Source organism: Protopterus annectens, chromosome 2.part2 (assembly GCF_019279795.1).
Source record: "Protopterus annectens isolate FY-2018-M chromosome 2.part2, PAN1.0, whole genome shotgun sequence".
Classification (NCBI taxonomy): Eukaryota; Metazoa; Chordata; order Ceratodontiformes; family Protopteridae; genus Protopterus; species Protopterus annectens.
The window spans coordinates 882,410,004-882,423,727 of record NC_056730.1 but is presented as its reverse complement, the minus strand read 5'-3'; the positions used below and the strand labels follow the sequence as shown (position 1 = coordinate 882,423,727).

General features: G+C 39.3%; 1 protein-coding gene across 1 annotated transcript in view; it reads left to right on the top strand.

The window, feature by feature from the left end:
* Nucleotides 1–13,724, top strand: part of EPB41L4A (erythrocyte membrane protein band 4.1 like 4A) — a 2,214,504-nt gene that overhangs the window by 265,374 nt on the left and 1,935,406 nt on the right. Inside the window, exon 3 of the mRNA XM_044064468.1 lies at nucleotides 856–907. Coding sequence (XP_043920403.1) covers nucleotides 856–907 — 52 coding nt within the window. The remainder of the gene's footprint in view (nucleotides 1–855; nucleotides 908–13,724) is intronic.

The following is a 13,724-nucleotide window of genomic DNA, read 5'->3' as shown; positions in this document are numbered from 1 at the left end:
GTAGTGTGAGTAGCCTACCTTACTTTTAGTGGATTAGTAATTTGATGTGTTTTATTGGCTACGTATTGTTAAGTGGAAATTACTTTTAAACACTGAAGATGAACCTTGTTCCTTTTGGACCACAACTTGAATGTAAATGCTGTTTTTAACTCTTTGCACTAAAATTCTAAAATAAGTCCATTTGCTGCCAGTGGATCTAACTTTTGATAATTACCCAATCTGTCTTCTTTGACCTACATTAATTGTTCCATGACCCCTTTCAAATTTTATCACAATGTTTTACAATTCTAAATACTTGCTTCACATCAGACTGACAAAACGAACAGGTTAGTATTATCTTCGCAAGCACTTAAAATGATGCCAGAAGTGTATGTAGTGCTGTATTGTAAGATTGTGAATTGCTCTGTGTAAAGCTTTAGCAGTTAAAAGTAGTATTTTTTTGTGTTCCTCTGTGTCGTCATACTGTTCTGTGTATATTTGGTGTACCCTATATAGTTGTGCTTCACTTTCATGTGCTAATAATAACCTGCCTGTCCAGAGCTTTTCTCTCTCCAACTTCCATATGCAAGGATTCCGCCTAGTAGACCCTACTCAATGTCAGTATTAAATTTAATGTGATAGAAGTAAAATCCAGGTGCTTGCCACAGGCATCAAAGAGCAAGTCATGCCTTCCATTCATAGTTTTATATATATATATATATATATATATATATATATACTGTGCATAATTTATACATATACATATATATAAATATATTTTTTTGTTTTTTTACTGATATGACTGTTGTGGTTGTTGATAATAGTAAATGTAACATGTCTAAATAATTTTGTCTTATAATTTTTTGTCTTTGACAGTACTGGCTGGACCCCACCAAGTCTATTGGAGAACACAAAGATCTTATAAGTAGTAAGTATGCTGTATGTTTAAAGCACAATTTCGTTTGGACAGCTTTCATATTTCTGAACTTGTGTTCAAAGTCAAATATGCAAACCATTAGATAAAGTACGTAGTCTGTTGTTATAGTAATGTTATAGATGCTAACAACTTTTACAACCTCAAAATAGAGTTTTACATATGTTACTTGCAACTGCATCAGTTTATAAGAAATCACATACCACCGGACTTTAGTTAAGTGGAACTTTTAAACAGAAGAAGCAAGCAGTAATCCATACCAGATATAAGGGGCCTTAGTTAATGTAATTGGAAATAAGTTACTGATATACACAGTGTTAGTTGTGTTTGTAAATATGTCATGTTAATTAAGTGCTCTTTGTGGGCATCTTTCTATTTCTTTGTAGTTCTTTTTTTTTTGTTTTGTGTTGTTTCTCAAAAACATCTTTATTAGAAATTAACACAGTGATACCAGAGCTGATCAGTAGCAGAAACCAGATTAGTAATTTAAATGCTGCTGTGTTACATGTGCAGACTCATATGTATCTTTTCAGTTAAAAAAGAGAAAGCAACAGATATGGAAGGGTTTTCTAATCTTTGCACAGATCCTATAATTGTAACACATTTCTGTATGTTTACTTGTGTATTTTCCAAAAGCTTGGTATAAATCCCAAATTTCATTGGGTAGCTACTAACCTTCAGTATGTACAACTTTTTCCATTTCTATTTGCTGTTGTATTCCATGCCAACTAGCATTCATTCTGTTCTGTTGCTAACTGTTCAGACTGAGTGTTTGCTTTTTGAGTCTGTTCACACAAAGGCCACCGTGAGCAAGTTTATTCCTTTTTTTATTGGATTGTTGTAATTTCTCTCTCATTTGGATTTCCCTTTGTCTCAAAGCAATCCTGTAGTTTAGGGCTCCTTTCTGTCTTCTTCTTTCTTGTCATGGTCTTTTTTTACCCTAGTTCCTCTCAGACAGTGTCAAAACTTAACATCCAGTAATGTGTTACATCTTCTTTAAGGGCTAATTTAGTGTTCTGATTTAGGGCATGCCAAGAATATGTGCTCCTGATTGTTCATCTTTTCATCTCTTCATCTCCAACACCTCTGATTAGCATGGGAAAACAATTTATGCCATCTGCTTTGGCATAGAGGTATCTGTGAAGGGACTTCCAAGCAAAGATCCTTAATCGTCTGGTGGGTATCTTGAGGTCTGCCATATTTCCTGCCATTGTTCTTTTCTGATTTGCTTATTTATTTGACCTGCAGTCTTTCCGCATATTGTCTTCCTGATTCCCGTAATGATTGTGAAGTATCCTGTATAATATTATTTTATTTCCTTCTGACATTCTTGACTCAATAAAAGAGTCTTCCCTCTTCCTCTCTGTCTGTCCTTTTACTTTAATTCTACCATTAAAACCTGATAAGTTACAAAGTCTCTGGGATATAGGTTGAAAATTACACAAGCTCTTTCCAAGGGTTTAGCAGCCACCCATTACTTGTTCCCTTCTTGATTTACTTACCCATTCTAAGCTGTTCTGTGCTTGCTTTTTCACTCTTACCATCTAAACTTGCTAGTCCCTTTCCTCCTCAGTAAATTGCCAAACCATCTGCATTATGCAAGGTGCATCTCTGTCATCTGTTTTTGCCTTTGACCATATAGTGAATCTGTTGGTAATACTGCCGTGTCTCTGCATCAGTTGCTTCCATTTTGCCCTATAAGTTTCAGAATGGGGTACATAGATCAGTTGTGAAGCTTCATAATAACTACCATATTTCCTGACATCTGAGGGGTGGGTTGGAAGAATGTTTAAGGTCTTCACGACAGAGATGCAAAGTACAGGGTTTGATTCTTACTTTATGATATTGGTTAAGCTTAAAAAGGCCCTTCAAAGCAGTTTGCCTAATATTCAGCCATGAATAACTCATGCATTTGTACCTCCCCTTTATTGAGATGCATGTCTAGGCTTAAAAAGGCCACTGTGGTCATTAACCTAATACACACCTATGAACGTATAATCTTGCAAAATAGGGAGTACTTGGCCACCTTGTTTTACTGAGAGTATTAACTTATCACCATTAGCTGTCACCTTTTTAACTTCCCAAATTAACTTTTTAAATTCCCTTTTTAGTTGTTTCAAAAGTTTTTCTTCTGGCTGATAAAAAAGGTCCACCTTGTGTATAGTATCGAGGAAGCTAGAACATCTTTATTGCTTGAATTCTAAGTCTAGCTTCAGCATGTTCCATTTCTTTGGTTTCACAGTGATTTTGTGCTTTGTTTTTTCCAGTATTTCCTTAGCTGCAAGTCTCACTTCTTTGTTAACCTATATCCCCAGATATCTCATTTTGGTATGAACCCACAGAGTGGGATATCTTTGCACCAGTTGTGATTAGAGAACTAGTTTATTAATAACAATTTTAGATTTCCCTTTTTATTTTGTAATCTCAAGCAACTGAACTTCTTTCACTATAGTAAATAGTATGAAGATACCCAGTTTAGGGTTAGTCAAATGAATATCCACAAATTGAGCCATTTTCCTCCAGAACATCCAATCTGTACCCATTTGTCTGAGAAGTTTCTTTACTAGTGGCTCAAGATAGAATGCGAACAGTAAAGGGGAGAGCAGACACCATCTTAATCCCCCCTGGCAGAGTCCCATCTAGCTTAATATTTGCCATACGTTTTACATAAGTTGTGAATAACTCAGGTCAGACTTTTAGGGAGCCCAAGCAATTGTATACCTTCACATAAATAGCTCCAGCCAATTCACTTTGAAAGCTTTCTCTGCATCCAGGCTCATTATGACTAAAGGTAAACCCCTACATTCAGTTTCCTTCTGAATCATCACCATTTGAGAATAATATCAAAGGTTTGTCCCATTTTGACAAAACCACATTGATCTATTATTTTAGGAGGAGCACTCACCAGTCTGTTTGCTGTTGTTGCAGCTATAAAAGCCTTGTAATCCCATGTCCTTACCCATGTTTGGGATTATTGATATAACTGCCTTTTTCCACATAAATGGATCAGTGTCCCTTTCAATACTCGACTGAATCTTTTGCACAGGATTTTTATCATTTTTTTGCCTTCTTCCCTCAAAAACTCAACTGGTAATCCATTACCCCCTGGTGTTCTTCCCCAATACCTGATCTTGCAGTTGTTCTGTACTTTCCTCTGTAGTTAATGAGGACATCAGAAAATTTGCCTTGAGTGGTGATATTTTGAGAAAGTTTAACCCTTTCAAAAAGTCAGCCATGTACCTACTCACTTCCCTGTCTTTCATGTCCTCCCTGTAGAGTTTCTCATGGAAGTTTCTTATTATTGAAATTACCTTTACATCTCTCTTGAGTTTTATTCATCTCAAAGCTGCCAAGCATCATAATCCCCCTCTTAACAGTTTTTAGGATTTTAGGATTTTTGTAAAAAAGCATTTTTGTAAGAGCTGTTTCTTTTGTCCATAAAATTTTTACTTTTACCAGTCTCATTCAATAAAACCTGTTACAGTTAATCCTTTATTGTCATTCTTTCTTTTGGAGAGAGACTTTCATTTCCTTCTTCACTGTTTCCCGGAAGTATGTCAGGTGTTTTTTTTTTTGCTTCACTGTTTCCCAGAAGTGTGCCAGATGTTCTTTTAAATCTATTTTTTTCAGTAGATCTCCTATCTAATGAAAAAAACTCGAGGCACACCACGACAAACGGAGCCGACCTGATGAAAACCTTTTTATTCACACAAAGAGCACAGAACAATGGCCAGTAAGCGCTTTCACGTTTCTCTGAACGCTTCTTCAAATTTAAAAAGTACTCCTATAGTATATCAATATAAAGACAGGTTTAACTCGCTTGCACCAGTCAAAATCATCACACTACATCGTTAATTAATGCAGTAATCAAGAATCAATTAAATCATCTCTGCCTAGTAATGCTTACAGTACTGAAGAATGTAGTGTCATCACATAACAATGCATATAGAAAGCATATGCAAATGTGTGCATGCAATAAAAACGTATATATATATATATATATATATATATATATATCTACATACACACTAATAAAATGTGCATAGAAAATATATATAACAAGATACAACCATTGACATATAAAATATGGGCATTCATATAAATGTACTACATCTAAAAACATGTTTATTCTAGCCATTTAGCATTCATAATGTCAGCAAAATTTTATTGCCATAAAAATCTGCTATTCCATAAAAACTTCATACTCGTGTATATATAAAAACATGTATTCATACTTGTGTACCAAGGTAATAAATAGGGGTCTGCCCATTAAAAGTGACTAGTGAGTAAGAGGTCTATCTTTAAGGAAGGGTTTCAGTGAAACCCTATCATTTAGTCCGTGTAACCTATCTGCTTGTAACCTCAGTATCCATCTAGCTTCCTGCTTCTCAGTATGGTTCCTGACATCACCTAACCTCGCTGTTTTGTATATTAATGCCATCACCGTAAACCGAAACTTGTGTGTTGTATTTATGTGCATTACATGTCTTGCAAGAGCATTACTCTCATCTTCTCTACTGATGGCATAAATGTGTTCCCTCACACGCTCTCTCAGCGTTCTATTGGTTTTGCCAATGTAGAAGCAACTGCATTTCTGACATACAGCTAGATACACGAGATCCCTTGTCTTACAGTCTGCATATTATCTTAAAAGAAAATACATGACCTGTGTCAGGGTGAACAAATTCCTTGCTCCCAGACATGAAACTGCAATGGTTGCATGACCTACATGGAAACATCCCTACTCTGACAGATCTGGTCCTATCCCTTCCAGTTTTCTCATAGCACAATATCCTTTTCAATGACTGAGTATTCCTGTATGCAAGATTCGGTGTATTCCCTGCTGCTTCTCTGACTTTACTGAATCCTCTGCCCTTTCTTTTCAGAGCCTTGGCCCTGAGCAGTTCAGATTCATTTCCACCCCTGAGTTGGGGATCCAAGGGAGGTCCAGACCTGCCTTTGTTGGAAATTTCGGCTCTGAGGAGGTGGGCTGGGCCGTGGTTTCTCTGAGTCCGTCAGCTTTGGAGGTGGTGGAAAGGGCTCATGTCTCGCACGTGAAAGTTTTTTGATTCTATCAGATTATATTTGTGCTATGTAGATTAAATTTTCATTATCTGGAAGGATAATGAGGAGAGTCTGCAACTATGTATTGATTATAGGTTCATAGGTCCATAGGTAGGTACTAGGCTATCTGCCCGAAGGCATTTATAAGCCTAGCCGGAATGTGTTGGCTTTCACCACTCCCTTAGATTAATTCCCTGTGCCTCTGTCCAGCAGAGCCATTGAAGTGATCCCTGGGGTAAACTTTCTGTTTCCCATCCACTCGTCAAGGTTTCTCTTGAAGAGGGTTAGCGAGGAGCTCTGCCTAATGTAGATTGGAATCTTGTTCCAGAGCATGGGAAGTCTCTGGGACAGGAATCTATCCCTCCAGCACGTCCTATTTATTGTTATGGTGAGATTTAGATCCCTGGAGCTTGTGGGTCGAGGGGATATGGTTTTCTTTAGGTGGAGCATGTCCATTAATTCTGGGTTGGACATGGCCTTGTATGTCAGGCAGAGTTCACCTCTGAGTAGGCGGTATGCAACCGAGTACAGCTGGAGTTTCTTCAGTCGAGCTGCATATGGCATCTGCTTGAGGCCAGTGATCCTCTTGGTGAGGAACTTATATGGTCTTTCCAGTTGCTGCAGGTGTCTTGTAAGGCACATCCCAAATGAAGCACTGTACTCTATGATGGGTCTGATGAGTGATGCGTTGAGGGGCCCAATGACCTCTTTTGATCTGGGTGCAAACCTTTTTGTGATTAGGTGGGCCACATAGAAGGATTTTCTAACCACTTTGGCAATGTGATTATCAAAGGAGAGGTTACTATTTACTTGGGTCCCCAGATCCCTTATTATGTCTTCCGTATTTAGGGGGCTACCACCTATGTGGTAGTTTGTGGGTACTTTGTTTTTTCCAAAGGAGATGACTAAGCACTTTTAGGCATTTAGCTTGAGACCATGGTTTTGACACCAGGTATCTGTCTCAGTGAGACCCTTTTGGAGGGTGTCTGTCATCCGGAGAGTCAATTATAGCCTTTAGTTTGCAGTCGTCTGCGAACTTGGTGAGCCATAGTCCTCCTGTGCTTGCCTGTACCTCTGAGAAGTATATGCCGAACAGGAGGGGTCCTAGGACTGAGTCCTGGGGAACGCCACTTGCAACCGGTTTAGAGTCAGACCTAGCTCCTGCAGCTCTTACCATGTGGGTTCTGTCTGTGAGCCAGTTGGCAACCCATCTCGTGACGTAGGGGTTTATGTTCAGGCTGGTGAGCTTGTCTATAATACCTGAGTGGGGAATGGTGTCGAAGGCCTTTGCGAGGTCTAGGTAGGGTGTGTGGGCCACCTTTCCCTCGTCGATAGCCTTGGTAACTGTCTCAAAGAAGTCCACCAGGTTTAGGAGGGCATGATCTGCCCTTAGCAAAGCCAAACTGGGTTAGGTCCAGTGTTTGGAGGTTTCCAATGTCTCTGTTAATGAGATCCATGATGATGCGGTACATAGTTTGCAGACCAAGCTAGTCAGGTTTATAGGGCGATAGTTCCCGGGGTCCGTTGTGGCTCCACCTTTGTGGAGCGGAATAACCGTTGCTGTGCGCCACTCTGTGGGCATGTAGCCTGTTGAGAGGCTGATTTTAAACAATCTGTTTAGGTGAGGGGTTAGTTCATCTTTGAGCTTGTGTAGGATGCAGCCTGGGACATCGTCCAGTCCCATTGATGCTATATTTTTGGCTTTGGAGAGGTCTGTTTTAACCTGAGTGTCTGTGATTTATGGTATAGTTATGGGCCCTTTTGGGGGTGAGGGGGGGTGAAGTTTGTACTGAACCTGTCTGCCAGGATGTTGGCTATATCAGTCAGTTCAGTGTATTTTGTGCCATTCTGCACTAACTCCAAGCAGATCTGAGAATTGCCACTTAGATTCTTGACATAGCTAAAGAATGCCTTGTGGTTATCTTTGGAGTCTATGGCAATTTTTATTTCGAAGCTAACCTTGGATGATTTTATGAGGGAACATAGTTTCTTGCTGATACTGATCAGGGATGTCTTCCCTCCTTGGGATTTTACTCTTTTCTGTACTAGTTTCCTCCTCCTATTGTATAGCTTGTTTATGGCATTGGTCCACCAGACTGGTTTCCTTTTCTTGAAGGAGTGAGTCTTGGTTTTGTTCAGGATAGCACGATCCAGGCATTCTTGTATCTGCCTGTAGAGTGCATTAGTAAAGGATTTTGCAGCTTGGACAGCGTTATCCTTTAGCATGGGGGCTTTGAAACTTCCCACCTCGGTCTTAAGTAACGTCAAGTTTGCTTTTGAAAAGTTTTTCACGGTGGTTTCTTTGACCGGGGGTGATGGCGGAATGTGGCTATCCAGAGTGATTAGTTTATGGTCAGATCTAACCAGCAAGGGGTTGACCTCCGGTGTGGAACACCGGTCGCCCATGTTGGTGATGACCAGGTCCTATATGTTGTCACCTCTGGTGGGGGTGTTAACCAGTTGATCCAGGGCGTTTGAGTTTATAAATTCTAGGAAATGTTGGGCCAGGTAGTTTGTACTTGAGTAGTTCTCCCAGTTAATGTTTGGATAATTGAAATCACTCAATATCAGGGTGTTTGGTAGTACCTTTATTTTTCCAGGAATGCAGAGTTGAGGTCCTGGGACATGGCAGGTGATCTTTAGCAAGCTATAATTTGAATAGCAGTTTTGCCCTTTGTTAGTTGCACGTGGATGATCTCTGAAGCATGTGCTGTGCCACTAACTTGGAGGTGCGAGTATCCTTGATGAGTATGGATACTCCCTCGCCTTTTGTATTTTGGTCTGGGTTTTGTGGCCGAATTGTATGGTATGAATTGTAGCCTGGTAGTGCTGGGTTGCTCTGTGTAGCCTTAAACCAGGTTTCTGTTACTGCACATATATCGATTTTCTCCATACTGAGGAGTGCCTCGAGTGTGTGCATTTTGAGGTTTAGACATCTGGCATTGGGCAGCATTACCCTCAGTTTTTTGTTACTTGTGCTATTTACGGTGGTGGGTTTGTCTTTTGAACCTTGCCTAAAAAAGGCACTATGGGAGTGGCAAGAGCCTTGGCCAGTATTCGAAAGCCTAAGGGTGACAGGTGCAAGCCATCTCTAGCAAAGCAGCGTGGCTTGTCGAGCATGTCATCCCAGGCTGACAGACCCTGGATCCCCTTTGAATGACACCAGAATTTTAGCCAATTGATGAAATTGATAATTTTTTCTCTATACTGTGGTATCATTCTTGATGAGGGCAGGATGCTACTCGGGGTCAGGGTCATACCAGCCTGGGCTACGTGATCAGCAAGCTCCTCCATGTCTCTTTTCATGTAGTCCAGGGAAGTACAGCTCAGGTCATTCACACCAACATGGACAATGACAGAGCCATATTTGTACTTGTTCTGTAGTGACCTGAGTGCTTGTGTTATGTGGCGGATCCTGGCACCCGGCAGGCAACTAACAGTAACCTTCTCCTTGTTCAGCCTAGTGAGGGGACATCAGTGTGCCTGACTATAGAGTCTCCTATTACTAGTGTGTTGGGTATGTTATTTTGCCTTAAGGGCTGTGATTGTGTGGCACACTGGTTTTGTGAAGTATGTGTTTCATGGTTTGTGGTGGGCGGGGGGTGGAGGTTGCTTGGATGTCTGCTTTGGAGGTCTCTTTTGCTTTTGCAGATTTTTATTTAGAGCCTCCGAGTATGTTTTTGTGTATTTATATGTGTTTTTTGCCAGTGCTGGTTTCATAGGTCTGTGTGAGACTGGTGGTGTGATGCAAGTAATTCCCTTCTCCTCTTGACTGCCTGGTCCAGTCTCGGCTTGAGAGAGCTTAGCCTCCAGTTTGGCTGTATAATTGCATCTCTCACATGTGTTAGTGTTTGGTGGAAGGAGGAGAGGGTGGTCTGTGTACATGAGGCAATTGTAACATTGCCTCAAAATGCCCAGATTCACCAGTTGGGCTGGAGAGTACACCTGAAACTGCCCTTTGGACATGCCTGGATGTGTACAGTGAACTGTTTTACTGATTGGCTGGTAAGGTCGAATAGAGAGCCTTGTCCTTCTCTACAGTATAGGAGGGTCTAGTGCTAAGGTTTATTAGTGCTTGCTATGAGTTTTGGGCAAGTGCAGTAATGAGAAGTGAATGATTTGAGTGCTTAAGTTGAAAGTTTGTGTAGTTCCAAGGGAAAAATTGAAGAGTAGACTTTGTGGAGCCAGGAATAGTTATACCCTAGCTAACCGGCGCTGCCCGACCTGCAAAACCGTGCAAATGTGGGTTTTATAGAAGGGAAATGAAAGAGAGAGAAATTAGCCCAAAATGGCCAATAAACTGCTAATTAGTGGGCTGAAACCACTCCTCCAGGGACAGATAGGCTGCTCAAAGCTCCCTCTCTCACAGTGAACAGAGAAACTTCCTTCTATCCAAGTAAGGTATGGGCAAACACAGAAACTTGTAACACAGCCCTGAGTTCAGCACTAAACTAGCTTAGAAAGGTGGGAAAACAAGTATATTTTTTTGTTTTTGTTTTTTTTTTCAGAAAATAAAGCAGATACAATCAAAAAACACTTTAAATGCACAGAAATGGCTGTCTGGCTTGAGTGTGTAGCCTACAGCAGTTAAACAGGTAATTTAACACAAAAACTACTTTGTTAAAGTGCAGGCAGTAAAATAAGTACACTATGTAGCTGAAATAAGCTTTTTAAATCACAGAAACTCTAGAAAATCAGCATTTTAGGCGGTAATCACTCCAAAGTCTCTCTTTTGTGTCTCTGCTGCTGCAGAACTCTGCAGGGCACCAGGCAGGAGCTTGCTGAGCTGTATACTAGTGCAAAAACCTTGCAAATGCGGGTTTTATAGCAGGGAAATGAAAGAGAGAGAAATTAGCCCAAAATGGCCAATAAACTACTAATTTGTGGGCTGAAACCACTCCTCCAGGGACAAATAGGCTGCTCAAAGCTCCCTCTCTCACAGTGAACAGAGAAACTTCCTTCTATCCAAGTAAGGTATGGGCAAACACAGAAACTTGTAACACAGCCCTGAATTCAGCACTAACCTGAAAACTGGACTAAACTAGCTTAGAAAGGCGGGAAAACAAGTTTTTTCTTTTTTTTTTTTTCTTTCAGAAAATAAAGCAGATACAATCAAAAAACACTTTAAATGCACAGAAATGGCTATCACACTATATCAATCAAAGTACTATTTTTTTTGTCTTTCACATGCAGCAGTCACATGGAAAGAATAGCCTATTTAGATGTGATGATTTGTAAGGATTTCAGTTTGGGAAGTTACACTTCTTGAATTTACAGGAGACCAACATACTCGAATATGTTATTACATTTTACAAGTGGTCATCCTTACCTGCAAAAGAAGGCAGTGGTCAGAGGGCAGCTGGTTAGGGCTGCCCGTATGACCACCCTTGACCAAGAATTTTAACAGGAGTGTTGTATACTCTTAGACATGTTTTGTAAGAGGGGATATCCTAAGGGGTGGTGGAAGAACTTATTAGTGAGGTCACCTGTAAAAAACAGAATGGACATTTCAGCCCCATTCAAAAAATTGGTAACATGTGATACTAGTAGGGTGGACACAACTGAAGAAATTGAAAGGAAGAATGTCCAATGTGCTTACACTAATGCTCTTGTTAAAACTTATAATCTGGAGAGTGCCACCATTAGATGAATCTTGAATAAGAACTGAAGAACATTGCTTGAGGATAATGGAGTATATTAAAAAGTGGGAGAGGCACCAGTTATAGTGTATAAAAAAGGTATTAATTTAAAAAACTGGTTGGAGGTCAAGGACAGGATGACTTGTACCAATCCTATGATGAGCAAATGTGGTACATACAAGTATGTAAGCAGATGTTGGTCTGTGCTGAAACAATTAATAGCAGCAAAGTTTTTAAGGGTAGATACAACTGTGATACGACTGGGGTGGTCTATAGTGCAATATGTCCAAGTATGTAATAATTTTTACATGGGGGAAAATGGAATGTCACTTATGTGGTCAAATATATGAACATATGTATGACATCAGAAAAGAAAAAACAACAAATGCACTGTTTAGGCATGTTATGGAATATCCGGCACATTATTTTAAATTTGTAATACTAGGTAAGATTGAAAAGAACCCACAGGGGGGGCCATGGGCTACTATACTGGAGAAAAGAGAAATGAACTGGCAGTTGTTTTTAAATGCTAATTCGTGACCAGGTCTTAATGACATTTTATCCATAGCTCCCCTTTTTTAAAATTAAAGGCTCTTAGCAGATAGGTTAGGTAGAAAGGTTACAGTCAATTTTTAATAAAAATATTTCAGTAAAACATTTTTATGAAAAAATACTGATTCCATCTACAGTTGATGTATTTTAAAAGGGATGACATGACAATATATATAAAAATATATGCTGTGAGACATAACTGTATTGATATAGTTTTTAAATATATATTTTTTTCAAGTATTTTTAATATGTTTACTTTACACATATATGTATTGTTATTGTGTAGTATTGGATTAGGTGATTTTTTTATGCCTGCTGAATATTTTTTTATGTGAGCTGACATTGTTTGAAAATGAGTTAAGGAAAGGAGGAGGTTCAGATCCTGATTGTGGGAGTCACATGACATCTTACTAGATCATATTGTTTGCTACTACAGTATAAATATGTTCCTTTCAGTGGTTTTATTGTATCTGAAGTTTTATCTGTGATAGAATGAAAGTGCTCATAGTAAATTAAACTGTTTTATCGAATTCGTTTTTTTTTTATTTTTATATGTTTACTGGTAGTGAACGTTTTTTCCTTTGGGTAGCCTGGTAATTTGTGTGGATCCCATTTCTGCCCCAGGCTCTATGATTCTTCAGTTCTTGACAACACTTTTTGAGGAACTATCTGGTTTCTCTGCAGTTAAACTGGAATTGGCAGATATTTCTAATTTTCTCAAAAGGAATAGACATATTGCTCTCACATTCTTACTAACCTCAACTCCTCTCTCATTGCTAGACTTCAGACTACATATCACAAAGCAGCTAGATTTGCAAATCCAACAACCCTACAGATCTCACCACTGTCTCTCACTAAGATACTTAAACTGGCTCGAACTGCCCCAACTCCTCCTCCTCTCTCAGCTCCAAACCATGCATTCAATCCTATATCAGCCATCTTTCTGAACAGCCTTACACTCTATCATCTCCCACTATTCTCTTACAAGAAACCTCCGTAGCTCTTCCCAAGATTTTCTAAAAATCTACAAGCCCAAATCTAAAGCAGGACAAAACGTATATAGCTACCACCCTTCTATTGAATGGAACAAACTTCCCCTCGAGATTCGAACACAGGCACACCCCAAACAGTTTAAGCTAACACTAAAGGAATATTTCAGTAAGAAATGGATCTGCCAATGCTCAAACCCTCCTTGCAAACTTTCCATTCTCAACTTTTCCCAATCGATATACTTCTCTCTGTAATACTCCTATAACTTCTGGTCAGATTTGATTAAAAAAAAATAATTCACACACTTGATTTTTGTACTTTATATTTCTTTCTGCTTACCTAATATATGTACAACCTATTGTTATTCTGTATAAGATTTTGCTGTGTTCTACTTGTATAAAATCTGTATTAAGTACTTAGTGTATATTTGTATGTACCAGAGCTTTTCTCCCCGGGCCTTTGCTGAAAAAGGGCTTCGGCTCAGTCATACATTCCCGGTCAACAAATGTAAAATAAATAAATATTTCTCTGGTTTCATCTAAACTGTGTAAAGCTTTCATGAAAGG